The 19,971-nt window shown below is 40.8% G+C and overlaps 2 protein-coding genes across 3 annotated transcripts in view; one reads left to right on the top strand and one right to left on the bottom strand.

The window, feature by feature from the left end:
- The window catches only part of NOS1 (nitric oxide synthase 1), a 99,020-nt gene that overhangs the window by 24,026 nt on the left and 55,023 nt on the right, over positions 1-19,971 (top strand). For both annotated transcript variants that reach the window (XM_026718614.2, XM_087913261.1), the window contains exon 2: positions 5,613-6,740. In XM_026718614.2, the coding sequence (XP_026574399.1) occupies positions 6,004-6,740 (737 nt within the window). In that variant the 5' untranslated portion in view covers positions 5,613-6,003. The remainder of the gene's footprint in view (positions 1-5,612; positions 6,741-19,971) is intronic.
- RFC5 (replication factor C subunit 5) overlaps positions 1-19,971 on the bottom strand; it is a 315,947-nt gene that overhangs the window by 251,640 nt on the left and 44,336 nt on the right. The gene's annotated exons all lie outside the window — the stretch shown is intronic.

Below are 19,971 nucleotides of genomic sequence, written 5' to 3'. Positions count from 1 at the left end.
TTTCCTTGCCCATCAATAAGACTAACAATTTTTTTCAGGAGTAAAAATATCTAATACAGTCCAGTTGTTTCATGTAGTTGTTTCAAAAGAAGGTCAAGGAACTAAAGCGATTACGTGAAAAGTTGGGAGCACTTTTAAAAAGTTTAAGTGCCTTTTTTTTTTAAAGTGGGTTTTTTTACTGGTTCCATTTTTTAAATCCTAGAATTAAAAAACTTATTTTTTTTATTTCCACCTGAAATACTACAGAGTACCAGCATCTATCTATCTTTCTTTCTTTCTTCCTTCCTTCCTTCCTTCCTTCCTTCCTTCCTGTTAAAACTTGCTTGCAACTGGAGAGTTATGTGAAATAAGTGGAAGTGGTGAATGCGAACTGCAAACATTAATTAATTGCCACCTAGCTAATAGTTGTCACTTTTGACCAGGAGCATATATATGACTCACAGCTGCTACGGCAGTTTGTCTTGTATGAATTGTGTACAATATAAATTTGGTTTTCATTTTGTGCTAAGTCATTTTGTTTTCTTTAATAAGCTGCAGTTGGGATGGACCAGACGTTAAGTTATAAACTCTGATTTGCAAACCACCAAGATTTCAAATGTGAAGTCTGATCCTCATGCCTATTCTAAGTTGTTATTCTTATTCCTGTTGCTGTGAATAATTTCATTTTTTCACTGTTCTTCCCCATGAAAGAAACCACAGCAGTGGATCAGAAAACCCCCAAAAAGATTAGATGCAACATCTAGCAATACAACAAGGCATTCATCAAACCGGATAAGAACATTTTTTATTGTTTAAACCATTTTTTATGCCTTTGGGGCATTGTATGATGAATGCTATCACTGGCAAAGGTGCAGTGGGTTTATTAAAGTCTTTTTTTTTAAAGAACGAAAATTGCTTATTAGAATCTAAATGCACATTTGACTGAGGAAGGGTAGAAAATTATATGCCTCCTATAATGTCATCCAGTCTTATGGTTTGGAGCTTCAGTTCTTTATGGAAACTGTCAGCAATTTTTTTAAATGTTGACAGCTTCTTCTTTCATATGGAAATAGAAGACTGATTGAGCATCAAATTTGCCAATGTCTATTTCACACATGGGATTTACCTGAATCTCACTTTCAACCAATTCTAGAAATGATGCTCTTATCTTCAGACCCAGTACTTCAGGGTGTCCAAATTGGACTTAGTGATAAACAGAACTCTTCCAAAATCTGGAAGTTATCTGGAATCCAGATGGTGGAAAGTTTTCCAGCTTTTACTCAAAACCAGTCAACATTAGTCAGATGTGAACCAATATTTTTCAAATTCACATTTTGAGGAGTCACTGTAGAAGAACAGACAGAGTGGGGGTGGAGTTAAGCATGTCATCAGTTCAGAATCATTATGTTGCCACAAATGGTCCAAGTTATCTGGTGCCTTCGTGTTGAACCTGTGTTGTTGTGTTAATGTTGAATTCAGTCTGACCTTTACTGCAGCAAAGCAATCGGAAAATAACTCTTTTGAATCCCATCACTTCTGGAAATTCAAGTTGCTCTTTTGTTTTTATTGAATAAATCATAGGTAAATTTACTGATGACCAATAAGATACGTGACTCCTGATGGTATGTGATCAAGCTTGCAAGTCAAACTTTCATTTGTCTAAGAAAACTATATTTCCCCATGTCAGAATAGGGGAATTATGGTGATTACCTTAAACAAACTAGGATCATATCATCATTTAAGATAGAGCAATTCATAGACTTCGTATATCATAAAAAACTGTACTTTATTTAACCCCCCCCCAAAAAAAGTATATATTTGTTATTTTTGTCCTTGGAAACTAAAACATGATTGCTGCAGCAATTTTCGTTTCACCTCTCTTCCTCAAAAACCAGAACATTCTCCACTCTTCTCCAAAGCACAGACATCTGAAAGTCTTTATTACTATTATTATTATGTTTATTGGTCTTTTCATGATCTTTTATTGGTTTTTTTTTAAATATAGAAAAATGGCCTTTATTTAAATCTTTTGTCTTAATCCCCTCTGACGTATTTGTTGCTTAATCTTTTGTTTTATGGCTTCATAAATTTAATCATATTTTATCAGGTTGGCCTTGTTGGTCCAATGTTTAATCTGTTTCAGGGTTTTGTTTTTTGGTGATGTTGGCTGGGGAATTCTGGGAGTTGAAGTGCACACCGCTTGAAGTTGCTGAAGTTGAGAAGGAATGTTCTAATGAATTCCGTGCCAGTTCAACCCCACCGTCTAGTCCTCCTGCCTACTTCAGTAGCATTTCTGATGTGGACAGGAAGGATCCAGGACCCCATCATCCTGTTCGCAACAATCCAAAGCCTTTCCTCTTCCTTCAAGTCTGTTTTCAACTTCAATCCTCTCCAACAGATGCCACCTTCCATAGGCATCAAGATAGTTGGTCCAATTTGTCCTGTGTACCCAAACCCAGAGCGAAGGCCATTCCTGTCTACCTGCCTTGTTAGAAATTCCAATTAATGGGCAAATCAGTCAGATATTCTTCCTGATCAGCCAGCCTAGTGACGGAATGAACCAGCCACAAATCAAAAACACTTGCCCATCAACACTTTTTGCTCATGATGCAGCCCTATTAGAGACCATCACATGTCAGATTTCTAGAAAACTTTCTTTCTCTCTCTCTCTCTCTCCCTCATTTTTTAAACCAAGCAGATGTCAGGCAAAAGATGGGCAAGGAAAGATTCTTTATTCAGAAGAGGCCATATGCCTGAAGCTATTGTTAGGGAATAGATAAAAACACACTTCCTTGAAGGACGACAGTTATTCATTCTCTCCCTCTCCCTCTCTCCCTCTCCCTCTTTCCCTCTTTCTCTCCCTCTCTCTCCCTCCCTCCCTTTCTTTCTCTCTCTCTCTCTCTTTCTCTCCCTTTCTCCCTCCCTCCCTCCTCTCCTCCCCCTCTCTCTCTTGTAAGTTGAGACGGAAAAGAAAGAAACTTCCATAGGAACAGGTGGATGGGATGAGCTCCAACAATTTCTTTATGGCAGAAAGAATGCATCCAACTCAACACATGTTTCTCTCTTCCCCAAAAAATCCTCTTGGTTTTTGAGAGGTTCCTAATTAAATTCATGTTGTAGATAGAAAGACCCAGTTCAAGAGCTGTTTTTGTGATGGATTTTTGGTGTCCTCTGAGCTTGGTCATTTTCAGGCTGATGTTTTACCACTACGTTCCATGCACTGTTGATGTTGACTAGTAGAGTTGAGATGAGGTGCCCTTGGTCCTCCCTGAGCTTTGTTGTTTTCTTGCAGATGTTTCATTACCCAACTAGGTAACATATCACAGCTAGAAGGGAGTGAGGTGTACAAGAGGAGGAGGATTATGGAATCCTTGGTGCTCTCTAAGTCTGGTTGTTTTCTTGCAGACGTTTCATTATCAAACTAGGTAACATCATCAGTGCTAGTTGTTGCCTAGCCAAATAACAAAATATCTGCAGGAAAACAACCAAGCTCAGAGAATACCAAGAAGCCAACAATTTAATCCTGAGCTATTTGTATTCCCTACTACGGCATTATTCCCTTTTCTTGTTCACATTCAGCCACTGGACAGCACCCTAATCCCTTTCCCATTTGTTCAAGAATGGTGACTTCATCATATTACTCTTTTAACTTTCACAAAAGGGTTTTCGGTTCCAAAATAGGTTGACAATACCGATTGGCAGCTCTGTATAATTTGACATCTTCACCATCTTTGCCTCACACGGTCTTAAAAAGCCGTACCTATTGACTTTCATCTAAGCTAATTAGCTGCTTATCTGCTGCTTTTTGCATTCAGCAAGGGCCCATACCAATAAATTAGAGTAAGAGATCGGAATGTATCATCCAGGACGAAAGACAATGGATAGAAGATTATCAAAGAGAAATCTAACCTCGAATTTTAAAGAGAAATTTCCTGACCGTGAGAACAGTTAACCAGTGGAACAGCCTGCCTCCAGAAGTTGTGAATGCTCCAACACTGGAGATTTTCAAGAAGAGATTTGATAGCCATTTGTCTGGCATGGTATAGGGGCCCCTGCTTGAGGAGGGAGTTGGAGTAGAAGACTTCCAAGGTCCAACTTTGTTATTCCATTTTCTACTCTACAGTCTGATTTAATTATGGTTGCTTTCGTCAATAGAAGACTTTCTTTTAATCTAATCCTCTACCATGTAGCAACCTGTTATTATATCCCCAAAGCAAATCATGCCTCAAACTTGGTGCATTTCTTTTAAATGTGAAAATTAATAACCTTATCCTCTGTTAAGTCAAACATTCTGTTGGCCCAGATTTCCTATTGTTCGTTATACAGTACCTGCTAATTAGCTCACAAGGTTTTTGCATTGAAATCCCACTGTTATTTTCCAAGGTTCATTCTAATTATTATTTATTACAATTATTGATACCCACCACTGAGCGTACAAAGCTGACCCCAGAAGCTTATAATTGACCTCAAAAATACTTAAAAAAACATGATAAGCAATGTTATTCAAATGAAAAATAACACATTTTTGAATCTTTGGTGGTGAAACCTGGCTGAGATGCAGTCAAGGAGAAACATTTGCCTCCTACCCAAAATACTGGAGCTCAGAGTCCTCGACTTTTTCTATTTGTTTATTAAAATTTTAAGCTACCCATCTTTCTTAGAAGGTGACTCTGGGAGGTTTACAGAAATAGAAAAAACACTTAAAATATTAAAGTTATGCAAATTAAAAAAAATTAAACTCTACAAATAAATTTGGACCAAGAGACAGACTGCATGGGAATAAGGTCTTCTTACTTCTTAGTCTGTCTTACTTACTTACTTACTTACTTACTTACTTACTTACTTATTCTTACTTACTTCATATTGAATCTGTCATCTGCACCTCTATAAATGTCTGGTTTGGCTCTGCAACTAAACAAGACAGACACAGACTTCAGTGGATAATTAGGACTGCAGAAAAAACAATTGCTACCAACCTGCTTTCCACTGAAGACCTGTATCCTGCATGAGTCAAAAAGGGGGCTGTGAAAATATCTCCAGACCCTTCACATCCTGGACATAAATTGTTTTAACTTCTACCCTCAAAACAATGCTATAGGGCACTGGAAACCAGAACAACTAGACACAAGAATAGTTTTTCCCTGAATGCCATCACTTTACTAAACAACTAATTCCCACAACACTGTCAAACTATTTACTAAGACAATATTGCTATTTTTCTTCTCGTCCTAGTACCTATCTCTTCCCAATATAAATTGTAAAGATACAAGCTATATGGATATAGCTTGTATCTTTACAATTTATATTGTTTTATTTGTTTTCTAGTATGATTTGATTGCTTATTAGTAACTTATGACTCTCATTTAGTGTTGTATCTTGAGGAATGTATTTTATTTCTCCTTTATGTACACTGAGAGCAAAAGACAAATTCCTTGTGTATCCAATCACACTTGGCCAATAAAGAATTCTATTCTATTACTTCACCACAAACGTGTGACTTACAACAACCTCACAACGCATTCTGCTCTGCTGTGTTAGATATTCTTGGTTTAGTATGTTTTGCCCATCTCCAATGTCTAAGCCAGTCTGATATTTTTATTTTTCTGTCTCTCCCTCCCACCCTCTCTCTGTAGGTAAAGATGATGTGAAGCCAATCCCATGTGCCCAGACACCGAAGAATGCTTGGCGAGCAACGTCTTCTTCAGCCATCTGTTGAGCCAGAAGATGTTTGACGTAGTTATCCATTCACTTCATGTAGGAGGGATGGCTTTGTTGCCTTCTAGGGAATGATCTGGGCCAGATCTGCAGAGATGGCTGCATGACCTATGAATTTATCTTTTATCAAGAGGTGAAGCTCCCCAAAGAAGGCCGGCTTTTCCCCAGCTTGCAAACAGATACAAAGCCTTGCGCTCTTTCTCTTTCTTGCTCATCAGAGGTTGGTGGCTCAGCTGTGGACTTACTGAGGGTCTATCTCTACACTGTGTGAGATCCTGATCTCGAGGGCTGGACGATTTCAGGACTACAATGGAAGAGAATGTATTCAGTGTCCAACAGATTCAGCCGAATGTAATCTCGGTGAAGCTCTTCAAACGGAAGGTGGGTGGCCTCGGGTTCCTGGTGAAGGAACGAGTCAACAAGCCACCTGTGATCATCTCTGACTTGATCCGAGGAGGGGCAGCAGAACAAAGTGGCCTTATTCAGTCGGGAGATATTATCCTAGCGGTCAATGGGAAGCCCCTGGTTGACATGAACTATGACACAGCCTTAGGAGTCCTTAGAAGCATCGCTTCGGAAACTTACGTTGTTCTCATCTTAAGAGGCCCCGAGGGCTTCACCACTCACCTAGAGACAACTTTCACTGGAGACGGGACACCAAAAACCATCCGTGTCACCAGACCTCTGTGTGGGACGCCAACAGTAGGCGATCAGGCATCTGCTCCGAGCATCCGCACCAAAGAGAAGCAACAGGGGGAAGAACGCAGCATGGGGGGCTCGGTCAGCTCCCGGTGTAACCGGGAGAATGGGCAAGGGGAAGAAAACCTGGTGCACGTCAATGGCATGGTAGCCACCAACGTGGCCAAGGACACTCTGAAAGGAAACCAGGATATTCCTGACCATTGCCTGAATGGCAGCGTTGAGAACAGTGAACTGCTCAAGGAGATTGAACCCGTTCTGGATCTTCTGAAGGGCAACAGCAAGGAACTCAATGGCAATGCTGAAGCCAAGATGGGAGTGAGAGATGTTGAAGTCCAGGTGGACAGGTAGGATGCAAAACTCATATTATGCTATGGGAGTCCTTGACTTACAACCAGAGTTGAGCTCAAAATTTCCATTGCTAAGCAAGACAGTTGATAAGTGAATTTTATTTTTCTTGCCACAGTTAAATTAATCATGGCAGTTGTTTAGTTTAGTTTAGTTTAGTTCCATTGAGTTAAGTTGGGTTGGGTTGGGTTGAGTTGGGTTGGGTTGGGTTGAGTTGAGTTTGGTCGTTAAGCAAATCTGGCTTCCCCAATGACTTTGCTTATCAGAAGCAGGCTGGGGTGGTTGCAAAAGGTGATCACATGATCCTGGAATAGCCCAAATGTCATAAATACATGCCAATTGCTAAGTGTCTGAATTTTAGTCATGTGACCACGGAGATGCTGCTGACAAACATAAGTACGAAAAATGTCCGTAAGTCTATTTTTTCAATGGTCACTAAATGAACAGTTGTAAGTTGAGGACTCTCTGTATTTTTATCATCTCCAAATCATATGGGATTACAGCTCCCTGTATGCCTAACCACCTCTCTTCCCTGAGTGAGTACAGTCTTAGCAACAGCCAGGAAGGCGTAAGATCTCCCTATATGAATGCTGACTTTAGAATCTATTCTGCGTTGGCCATGAAGGCATGGCTGGAATGTTTGGTGCTCATTTAGCAACGGACCTTGTGCTGGAATCAGAGGGAAATGGGGTGGGGGGAGAGAGTGAGAAATAAAGGTACCCTGCCTTCCATTGAGAACCTACCGTATATACTGGTCAGAAAGAGGACCCCTCACATCATGGACTGTTTCAACTCCTCCTTTCGGGATGCCAAAACAACTAGACACAAGGACAGTTTCTTCCCCCATGCCATCACTTTGCTAAACACCTAATTCCCACAGCACTGTCTTGTGCCTAAGGATTTCCATCCATGCAGTAGGGCTATTTTACTATTGTCCTTCTCATCTTTCCTATTATCTTCTCTTATGGGCATCATCATTATGATTATATTTGTTGTTTGTATGTACACTGAGCGCTTATGCACTGGAGACAAATCTCTTGTGTGTCCAATGACACTTGGCCAATAAGGAATCTCTTCTCTTCTCTCTCCTTCTGTTTTCTCTTCTCTCTTCTCCTCTCCTCTCTTGTCTTCTCTTGTCTTCTCTTCTCCCCTGCTTTTTCCCTGAATGAAGAAAACTTGTTTTCATGAAAGTTGGTCTCCATTTCAAATTGCTTTCCCTCTTAGTAACAATAGTGTCCTTTCCTCCCAATCTCTCACCGGTTCTCTTATATGCTTTGAATACATGGAAAATTCCCCCAATGCGCATGAACTAATCAAAATTCCCCCAATGCCCTGTCCTGACTAATCAGTAGGAGCCTTAATTGGATAAAAATGAGGATCTTAAATAACCGAGCAGAGGAGACAGCAACAAGCATAACACAAGAATGGATTACATTTTTAATGGATGCTCATTTCAAACTTTTTAGCGTTGGCTTGCTTGAAAATGGACAGCTCCTGAACTGGAAAAACACATTGCTAAAAAATGGATAAAATGGCTAGCTCGTGAACCATGCCTAATTGATGATTTAATGTATCAAGCTGCCTTTTAGATAGAGAAAAACAAGCCATTCTCAGAATAAGTCCATTATCTAACTTCACCTTACTCGACGTGTATCCCCTTAGAGCAGGGGTGGGTCATTCATTTTCCCAAGGAGCCACATTTGATGATGGAACAGTTGTGAAGGGCTGAAGCCATAGACTGAACTTAACTCTTCTCAATATTAGTTTTAGTACCTTATTAAAAGCAATAAATTATACAGTTTGGCTTAGCTTCTATTGGTAAGAATACATATCATTACATCTTATTTGCAGTCAATTTCTAATTTCCAATTGATCTCACCTGGGCCAGATAAGGACAGCCAAAAGGCCAGATATACTCAGATATATCTAAAATACTCAGGTCTGCCTTAGAGAAATCATAGATGAGGCTCCCATCATCTTGAAGGAGCTTGGCTGATACATCCTTGGTTTTTGAAATTGGGGAGGCATTGCATCACATCCCGGACATAAACTGTTTCAATTCCTACCCTCAAAATGATGCTATAGAGCACTGCACACCAGAACAACTAGACACAAGGGGAGTTTTTTTTTCCCATCACTCTGCTAAACGAATAATTCCCTCAACATTGTTTACAAACTATTTACAAAGTCTGCATTACTATTTCTATTAATCTTCTCATCACTCCTTATCACCCATCCCCTCCCACTTGTGACTGTATGGCTGCATATATCCAATTTATGTTGCATATATCCGATTTATATTGACTGTTTCCTAGTATGATTTGATTGCTTATTGGACCCTAGGACTATCACTAAGTGTTGTACCTGATGATTCTTGACTCTTGACAAATGTCTCTTTTCTTTTATGTACACTGAGAGCATTTGCACCAAGACAAATTCCTTGTGTGTCCAACCATGCTTGGCCAATAGAGAATTCTATTCTATTCTAGAAGAAAATTTCCCCCCAGCAATGGCATTGCACAACACCCAACTTCCTTAGCGTTGGGACATTGAAATGCTAGTAATTTCCTAAGTCTCCTCTTACTCAGCACACAGCTCTGCAGCAGGGAGAGAAAACGCAAAAGGTTTTAGCTGGGCTAGTGAGCAAAAGAAAAAATTAATTCTCTGGAGCTGAAAAGAGTGGAGCAGGAGCGAGGATCTGATTAGCATCTCCAGAAATGAAGCAGCAGCCAAGGAATAAAGAGGGAAATAGATGAACTAGGTTTTAGAAAGAGGATGGGGTTTTAGGGACAATCCTCTTGTTGTGGGGTTGAGCACAAAAACGGTGTAGAGCGTACACAGAGAGAAAAGACAACTGTTCAAAGGTGTGTTCTTTTTCATGGTGGGAGGGAGGCTCAGAGGTTTGTTTATTTTTTATGTATTTATTAAATTTCCAAGCCACCCTGTCTCCCCAATCAGGCAACTCTGGGCGTAGTACAAATCATAAAAATAAAAAAGATAAATAGAAAACCATTACAATTTAAATCGAGGCTGGTAGAGAATCCTGCAGGAATTAAGTCAGCGCACTCCAAACTTTTTCCTTCATGACCTATCAAAAAGTCTTTTCTTCTTCTCTTCCATGTGTAGGCAAAACATTTAAAGTCTATTTAAATGTTCTCACTCTGATTCGGTCGGGGGGTTGTGCGTTTTTGTGCCCTAAACCACTTTGACCCAATGCTGCGACATTTTCCCAGTTCTGGGAGACTCTGGTTTAAACAACTTGGCAAAGTATTTGAAGCCTCTTTTGTCTTGATAAAAATAGAGTCAGGGGTAAATTCAGCCAATCAGTTTACAGTCACCTGGGGGCCAATTTTCTTTCCTTCGTGTTTAAGCAGGAAAGTTAAGAATAAAACAGGAAGCCTTCACTCTGTTGAGTAATTACAGTTTGCAAGTAGAACAACAGGCAAATCATACGTGATTCTGTAGCATGTATACAGGTGACTTATAACCACAATTGAGCCCCAAATTTATGTTGCTAATCGAAGCATTTGTTAAGTGGGTTTTGCTCCATTTTAGGACTTTTTCTTGCCACTGTTGTTAAGTGAATCTCTGCAGTTAAGTTAGTAGTAAGGTTGCTGAAGGACACCTGGCTTCTCTCTTGACTTTGCTTGTCAGAAGGTCACAAAATGCAACTGTCATAAATATGAGTCAGTTTCCAAGCATCTGAATTTTGATTAAAATGTGGGGAAAACGGTCATTAAGTCACTTTTTTCAGTGCCGTTGTAATTTTGAACAGTCGCTAAATGAACTGTTGTAAGTCCAGGATTAACTGTATATTATTTTATATCAGACTTGAGAGAACACAAGTTTGAGTTCTAACATAGCTATATGTTTCTTTGGGGTTCTTTTTTTTTTCTTCAAATTGCTGGAAGCCTTTGGTGCACACTGCAGAAATTAGGGTCAAAACAATTAAAAGGAGCAGATATTGCTGCAGATATTGGGGCAGACCTGAGGTTGTGCTTTTTTTTGGCAGAAGATCTGATCCCAATATTTATGGTGGGGAAATAAGTAAGGAGCATTGTTGTGGTCTGTCAGCCGTCAGCCCCTCCAGCAGCCAAATCAGAGGAAGAGGAGGAGGTGTGGGAGTCAGGATCACCATCCAGGCAACCTGAAGCTCCGAGGGGGAAGAGGGAATGGCACAGAGAGAGAGAGAGACACAGAGAGAGAGAGAGAGAGATAGAGAAGGAGTCTGGGCCGTCCATCAGCCCTCCGATGGAGAGTCAACAGCCCCCAGGTCTGGAGGTGGCTGATGAGGAAGAGGAGGAACAGCTGGGTCCAGTGCCTGATGCGAGGATGCACAGAAGGCAGAGGAGAGGAGAGCAGTGGAAATCTATGGGCCGGTCCTTGGGACAGAAGAGCCACCGCTGCTAGCAAAGCCCCACCCTAGCTCTGGGGATAAAAGCCAGGGGGTGGAGATGAATAGATGTGGCAGACAACTATTCTTCTCCCAGCCGGACAGACCTGTAAGTGAAAGTGTTGTGGCCTGTCAGGTGCCGCCTCCCCCACCCCCCTCCCCAGCAGCCAAATCAGAGGAGGAGGAGGTGGTGTGGGAATCAACGTCAGCATCAAAGCAACCTGAGAGCTCTGAGGGGGAAAACAGAATGGAATTGTCAGAGAAAGAGAGGGAGGGAGGGAGGGAGGGAGGGAGAGGGAGAGAGAGGGGGGGAGGGAGAGGGAGGAGCTGGGTCAGAACAATCACTATACAGGTAGTCCTCGACTTCCAATCATTTATTTAGCCATCATTCCAAAATTATGATGCACTGACAAGCATGATTTATGACCGATCTTCACACTTATGACTATCACGACTATCATCCAGTTTTGGTCGCCCCGATGTAAAAAATATGTTGAGACTCTAAAAAAATTGCAGAGAGGAGCAACAAAGATGATTAGGCTAAAACATATAAAGAATACTTGCAGGAATTGGGTATGTCTAGTTTGGTGAAAAGAAGGACTAGGGGGGACATGATAGCAGTCTTCCAATATTTGAGGGGCTGCCCCAAAGAAGAGGGAGTCAAGCTATTCCCCAAGGCACCTTGAAGGCAGGTCAAGAAGCAGCAAAGGAGGGAAGCTAATCAAGGAGAGAAATTTCTCAGGAGAAATTTCCTGACAGTGAGAACAATTAATCAGTGGAACAAGTTGCCTTCAGAAGTTATAAATCCTCCAACACTGGAAGTTTTGAAGAAGAGATTGGACAATCATTTGTTTGTAATGCTATAGGGTTTCCTGCCTAAGCAGGGGGTTGGACTAGAAGACCTCCAAGGTCCTTTCCAACTCTGTTATTCTATTCTAAATACTTCTAGAAAATGATGCAATCTGACAAAAACCTATTCATAATTACCATAGCAACGCCCGTAATTACTACCTTATACAAAAAATACCCCACATCGCGGACTGCTCCTGTTTACATCACGTTGGTTTCCTTGTGTACTCTGGCGGATGACCAGCTGAGACATCAGCTGTTTAGACACACATAAAACGAGATGTTTACATCTCATTAAGCTGAGGTTTGTTTGCTCATGATTTATTAAGTAAGTCGCGTTAAGCCCTAAGCTGGGACTTGCAAACCACAACAGTTAGACTTACAAAAGACATCGAGCAGAAAGCTCACCAACTACACTATGGGTCAACGTGAGGATGGGGAGGATCTTTGGGCACCCAGGGATGTGACTTAACATATTTTGAGGTGACTGGGAAAACCCAAAAGAGATGGAGCTTACATTGCACTCATGGGCAAAGACTGTGTGTTAATTTTTTTGACATGACTCTTGTGTTTTCCACTTCTAAATGAATATCTAACTACTCCACCACCAAGGAACCATGCTTGTTAATGTCAAGTAAAACAGAGGCATCAAAGAATTATGAAGTCAGAAGAGGTTGGTTGGTTGGGCAATTGAGTTCAATTTCCGGCCCAGTGAAGAAACCCCAACTTGGAAAAACTTTTATTTTCCTTGAAAGACCACGAAAGGGGCAAAAATGCTTCTAATGCTACCAATCAAAAGGCAGCCAAGATCATTGATTGCTACATGTCAAGATGTCTTACCCCAAAGATATTACCTCCCCGCCCCCCGCTAACCATGGGTGAAAGTTGACCATGACTCCTTCGATAATCACTCTTCTGGTTCTATTTTTGCTTTGCCTAAAGATGGTTGTCATATCTTATCTCTTTGACCAGCTTCTACTGCCTCGAGTCTAGTATGGCTCCTATATTTCCCTTGTTACTCCTGAGGCTTATGCCTTTCACGAACTTGTAAGGCAGTGGATGTATTTTTAAAGGATCTTATTTTCCACAATTGGGATAGAAAGCGTGCTCTGCCCATAAGATCATCACCTCTTAGTTGAAGGGGAAGACAAAAGTAAATAAAATTCACGTAGGATTTTGCCCTTGAAGAGAGTTGCTTGCAGGCTGTGGCAATTGCAAATGTTAATGTGTAAGGCGTACAACCCTAGTACTGGAGTGGGACATTGAAGAAGTTGAGCCTAGTCTTCTTATTCAGCGCAAGAATCCAAACTAAATCATCCAGGACAGATGTTTGTCTTGCCTCTGCTTGAACCTTTGCAGTCAAGGAAGCTCCAAACTTCCTTTGGTAAATTATTTCCACTGCTTATTATTTTCTAAACTTGCAATGGGAATCTGTCTTTCCTCCTTCTATATCCCACTTCCTGGAACAATAGTCTTGATCAACAATGGAATATTCTTCCAGGTTAAAAGGTAAAGAGCCATCAAGTCAAGATCAAAATCCTGGTGACTATGCAGATAATCTCATGATTTGATTTTCTTTTCTTTTTTTCTTTCTGTAAATTTTTTCTTTTATTTTTAATACAAACAATCCATCTTCCATTAAACAGTGTGTCATCTAGGTACAACTATCTTGTGCGATAACAATTAAAATTTACAGCCATATTCATTACATTAGTATTAATTCACTATGCTTAACTTAATACTGATATACGTAATATATCTGATTATTATAACAATCCTCATCTTAACTTAATTCTGTTCACATATTTTCTATATTTCACGAATCTTCTTTTGCTTCTAACTTTCATATTTATTCTCTAACCCTCGACAAAATAATTCCCATCTCATATAATATTCAGTTTGTTCCCTCTCTTTGATTGCAAGTGTTAACCTATTCATAATATTTTCCTGATCACATTCTCATCAGTAGGTATCTCTTCACTTTCCAGTTTTGACTTAATTTTCCTTAAGCAGGAAAAACATGGAATGGAGAGTTGGCCTCTGACAGAAAGCCACTTGAAGAGACTAGAAGCATTTGAAATGTGGATTTAAGGTGGCTGTTACATATAAGTTGGCTTGACAAAATCAGAAATGAGGAGGTGATAAGCCACCTGGGAAAGCCAAGAGAAATCCATAAAAAAAGTAAAGGTTAGAATATTTTGGACATGTGATGCAACACCCAGAAAAATATGGTGTATACTTCATTTAATCCTCCAGAGAAAGATTGAAGACAAACGAGGTCCAGGTAGAAAAAAAAACATCAAAATCTAAAGGACTAGTTTGGATAAAACTCAGCAGCACTTTTTCATGCGGCTGTTGATAAAAATAGGATTGCCAACATGATCGCTAACGTCCGAAGACGGATATAGTATGAGGAGAAAGAGAAGGAGAAATTTATTGGAGGTTGAATCCTATCTGATGTCTTCATAGTGACTGTACAGAAAGAGCGGAAGCCTACTGGGGGTTAAATTAAGTTGATCAAATAGAAAACAAAATATTCACATGGACCCCTTGCCTACATCATCAGTCAATGAATGCGACAACACTCCAGAGAAGGTCACCAATGTTCTCATCTCCTTTCCAAGGGCTTTGAAGACATCTATGTTTCATCAGTTTGAATGAGAAATGGTTAAGAAAAAATGCTAGGTGTTTTCTCCAACATAACACCAAGTGAAAGGCTTCCCAGGAAAGTATTATCGTTCATCCTTCAATAAGCAAAATTCTTGTTTCATTTAGAGAGGCTGAAATCCTTTCAAAAAAGAAAGAAAATAAATTACATGCCAAACAAAAAACAAATCAGAAAGTCTTGGTAGAGCTTGAAATTTACTTGGCCAAGTTTCCTTCATTTTACGATGTAGCAAATAACGTAGTTCTCAAATAATTTTGTTCTTTGCAAACCTTGAAAACTTCAGGAATCCATGCCGTTGGCTGCAAACCAAGAGATCTCTTTACAGATTCAGTCTGGTTTCTATTCTCCCCGGGATTAGCACAAAGTTAAAGAGCAATGGATAAGATGTGAGCCTCAAGGTATTTGCAAAAATATTTTCAATTTGTAAATCGGTGTTCTGGAGTGGGATTAACGGAAGGACAGGCAGAACCACCTCGGGGCTCTTTGTGAAATGCGCTGTTCCTTCCAGAGCTTTTGTATCATGTTATCTCTGGATCTTTTTCTTTTCTTTTTGAACTCTGTCTAAACTTCTGAGTAACATTTATTAAGTACATCCTCGCTGGTTACTTCTGGAAGCCAGCAAAGCGTTTGGAACTCTTTGGAAAAGAACCTTACCTCCTGCTGCTGATTACATGAGCATATTATGTTTCCACTTGATGGCTTTGCAATCCTGAGTAGGAAGTGTTCTGTTTGTGCCTGGTGCGTTTCAGATTATTAATTATAGACAAGTGTCTGGGCAAAGAAAAAGGAGATGTTTTGCTTTCTTTTCTCTTTGGGGGTTCTGTTCCTGGACTATGGGGTGCAATGGCTCAGCGGTTAAAGACACCAAACTTTTCAGTGTTCGAGACCCAGGGGTGAGTTCCCATTCCCTGCTCCAGCTCCTGCTCACTTCGCAATTCGAAAGCATGCAAATGCGAGCAGGTAAATAGGTACCACTTGGATGGGAAGGAAACAGCATTCTGTGAGCCTTTGGCGTATAGTCACATTGGCCACAGGACTATGGAAAATGCCTTGGGACAATGCTGGTTCCCTCAGCCAAGAAACAGAGATGAGCAATTGGACCAAGGAAACCTTTATTATTTTTATTCCTGGATTATGCGCGACTTCAACATGCAGCCATTTCGTTATGGCATCTTTTCATTAAGAGTGCAAAAAGAAGACATCTCTTCCTCTCCCCTCACACACACACAAACACACACACACCATTTTTATACCTTCAGCTTTTGTTTATATTGAAACCGCTCCTTTGCTCTTTGGAATCCTCAAACGCCTGTTTACTCTCTATTCTGCTCACCAGCAGAAAATGCAATCGTGCTCTAGCCCAGGGTGGGGAGCCACTGGCGTGCTATGCAAACGGATTACTCTCTTGAAATCCCTTTCTCTCCGCTCTGCAACGCGGGGTGGGGAGCGGGGAAAAAACACAGTTTCGGTAGGCAGCCTTACCTTTGCCTGACCTTGCCCTGCTGGTGGTGAAGTTGAATTGCTTTCAATATGCGGAACAGCAGATCGCTTACTCTCTTGAAGTCTCTTTTTCTTCCGTCTCTCTGTTTCACAAGGATAGAGGGACAGTCAAGCAAAAGAGACTGCCTATAGGAATCGCTGGCTTTTGTCTTGATTCTCACCAATGTTCTATTTCATTCCATTCCAATAATAAAGGCAGGATTTTAAAAAACCTAATAATAATAAAATAAAGTTTTATTTTAAAATAAAGTTTTAAAAAAATCCGTAACATCCACATACCTGCCTTTGGATAATTGTGTGTCAGACAAAAGATGCAAAGGCACACCTAAGAATGATGCTAGTGAGGAGGTGGCCTCTTGAGAAGCCAATCTAAGTTCAAACATAGAAGCAGAACATTTTAACGTTGCTTGAGGCAAATTAAGGCTTTTCCAGACCCTGGAAGGGAGTTAGAATGGCCTGCACAGGAACAAGATAAGCTGTTTAAAGATTATTGCATACAAAGGCACCTTCACAAGAACTTTTCAATTAATAGAGGTGTGCATTGTGGAGCTGTAGGCTGATTGAAAAAAGGAAAATTAGTCAACAGTTAAACCTCCCTCTGAGCTGTGAAGTTCAGGGTGCTTTTTATCTTATAACTCCCTGGGATTTCCTGGTTTTGTTTTGTTTTTTCATAGAGGAAGAATAGAATGGAAATACTGCTGCCTCCAGAGTTCAAGGGAAGGGTGAAACCTTGGTGCAGAATGGTATTTTGCAGGTTAAGAATGAATTTTCGTCCTCTGTGTCTCCCGTAAGCAGCTGCAAACCAGTTACAATTCAGCTGGAGCGATGTTGATTCATTAAAAATAAAACCCAGCATCTACAGTAAGGAAACATTACAAAAAAAAAAAAACCCACAAAAAACGACGAGAAAGAAATTAGCTGAACCTAACACTGGTCAGGTTTAGCATACATGAATGCAACAGGATGGTGAAACATATCCTGTGCAAACAGCTAGAAAGTGCAAAAATTAAATGGAATTAAAACTGGCCATAAATCTGTACTCAGTTTCATAAGACAGTACTCTGCATGTTGGTGATAGACATCAGGGGCTTAGGGTTATAACTAGTACTGAGAGATAAAACTGGTGGGCGTTTCAGCCAGCTTTAAAAACAGAAGGTCTGTTTCCACATTTAGGTCAGGGATGGGTTAGCATATCGAGTCAACAGCAAAAATGACTTAGCTGATCCAGCCAATTAACAACGGGGGGGGCAGGGGGGGAGTTGCATTAATCCACAGCAGATTCTATCATGTTCTGGATTAATTCAACTCTACCTATGTTGTGGTTCCCCGGCAGCCTGTGCAGATGGCAGTGGAATTGGATAGTGAGGAAGAAAGGGGATCAGTCCGGGAGCCGGGAGAGGATTCGGACGAGGGTCCTGCGTCCAATGCAGAGATGAGGCAAAGACCATCTAGGAGTTGTGTGCTGATTGCAGAGCCTCCAGAGTCTGGCAGCAGTAAGGCAGAGGATCCATGGGAGCCTGTTCCCGTTGTGCATGTGCACAGAGCTGCTAGAAGGCGAGAACAGCTGAGACAAAAGGGGCGACTCAGGAGCAAGGCTGGGAGGTAATCGCCTCTCCAATAAGGTATAAAGGACAGGCCAAGATGACAAAACCTTTGCAGGAAAAAAAAGTCATTCATTCGGTTCAGATTCATTCTTGAAGCTCTTCGTACTTCAGTTGGTCTTTTTTTTTTTTTTTCTAGTTCATTGGACACTTCTGTTATTGGCAGCACTTCACAGGGAAGAAAGGTGGGTGCTTATCTCGAGGGACTGGTTGAGATTCATTACCATCTAGGAATGAAAACAACTCCCAGCATTGCAATAAAACAAGACTTGTTTTTAAAATAAGCCTTGGTCAGAACAACCTAGTCATTGATGGGAAAATATCTAAACCCTAAAAATTGACCCATTTTATGTGCAGATAATCCTTAATTTACAACCCTTGGTTTAGCAACTGTTCAAAGTTACAATGTCCTGTTCTTTTTCTACCCTGATTTATACCTGAGTCGCTTCCGAATACGCTCTTGATTGCTAAGACTTAAAGATACATTTCAACACTGTTTGTTTACGTACCGTAATGGCTATTGCCTATTTTTGTCAAGGTTCTTTTCCTTATTTGCAAAATGTGAGAGGCTGGACCAGGTTAGCCTGACTAGATGCTCCTGGGTTGAGATTTGACCTGCTTAGTAATTGGTTTCATTAAACTTCCAACACAAATAAACTCTTTTGCACTTTGTATTGTTCTGTCAGCCCTTTTTGAAGCCAAGCTAGCAGTTAGCCATAGGCAAAGCTCATGGGCTGTAGACCCCAGATCAGCAATAAAGACACATTGCATTCTGTATTCCTGCAAATCTTAAAAGTTGGGTGCATTAAAGTACTTGATCCTGAATTAAGTGGAGCAACACATGGTACGGGGCATTAAGCTTCTGGAAATGCAATGGCTTCAGGCCTGGACCTTTGACCTAGAACAGCATTTCTCAACCTCAACTTTAAGATGGACTTCACCAGCCAGTAGGAATTCTGGGACTCGGGTTCCATCCATCTTAAAGTTGGTCTGATTGAGAAACGGTGATGTAGAGCGATGTTCCTCAGTCATGGGAACGCCAGGGCCTAAAATCCCAACTCGTTGAAGAGTCTAGAACCTGAAGTCTACACATCTTAAGGACCCGGGTATGAGAAGGCCGCTTCTTTGTGTTCTAGACATGCCTGACCATCTGGTTACAGTTTCTATGGGAGCAACCTTGCAGCCTGCATATGCTAAAGAACTTAGACAACATTACAGGAACAGTGGTGGGATTCAATTTTTTGTTTACTACTACTCTGTACTCTTTCTAGAGTCTCAACATCTTTTTTATAATGTGGTGAGCAAAACTGGATGCCGTACTCTAGGTGTGGTCTTACTAAGGCTTTATAGAGTGGTACTAGTACTTCCCTTGATCTTGATTGTATCCCTCTGTTAATACAATTTAGGATTGCATTAGCTTTTTTAGCTGCTGCTGCACAAGAGAGTAAACTATGCTGGCTGGAGAATTCTGGGAGTTGAAGTCCACAAGTCTTAAAGTGGCCAAGTTTGGAGGCCTCTGCTGTGGAATGTTCCTCTTCCAAATTCTTTCATTCACTTACCCCCACAGCGTGGAGCTACCATTGTCTAATTTATCTCCAGCCTGGGCCATGTTGTCCTTAGCTGGCGATTTAATTGTAAGTTGGGTTTTGCTCTTTATCTGATCAGGGCAATTTTGTAATAGACATCAAAAAACCCAAGCTAGGAAAAATAGGAAAAATTTCCTCCACATTTTTTTTTCCGTTTAAAAAATGTGAGAGATAATCTCTGCGATTAGAATACCTGGCTTGAAATACCTAGCTTTGTGGCATTTCCTGTTCTCCATCCAAGGAGGGATAGCCAGAAAACCTCTGAAGGAGATCCAAGCATACCCCAACCGTTGCATAACTAGCTTCAAAAGGGAAACTTGGCAGGATAATATAACTTTTTTTCCACATAGCATATATAAGTACAGTGATCGTCCATCCTTTCTTATAAAGGCCAGTCCTTTATTTCATAAAGCTGTCATTTAGACTGATTCATTTCCTGAAAGCACACTTTTGTTCTTTACAGATAAATCCTTAATAATTTAGAGATCCTGTATTTTGTTCGTTTCACTTTTGCTAACTACTGGTCCTGGTTGTCCTAAGCAGGGGTGGGCTTAAAAAATGTCAGCAATGGGTTCTCTGCCTGGATGTTGGGTGGGTGTGGCCATGGTGGGCGTGGCCTAGTTGGCCTCCTGC

This window comes from Pseudonaja textilis, chromosome 15 (assembly GCF_049901715.1).
Source record: "Pseudonaja textilis isolate UNSWEBS1 chromosome 15, rPseTex1.2, whole genome shotgun sequence".
NCBI classification, from domain to species: domain Eukaryota; kingdom Metazoa; phylum Chordata; class Lepidosauria; order Squamata; family Elapidae; genus Pseudonaja; species Pseudonaja textilis.
Note: the sequence above shows the minus strand (reverse complement) of the source record. Positions and strands in the feature narration are given on the sequence as shown.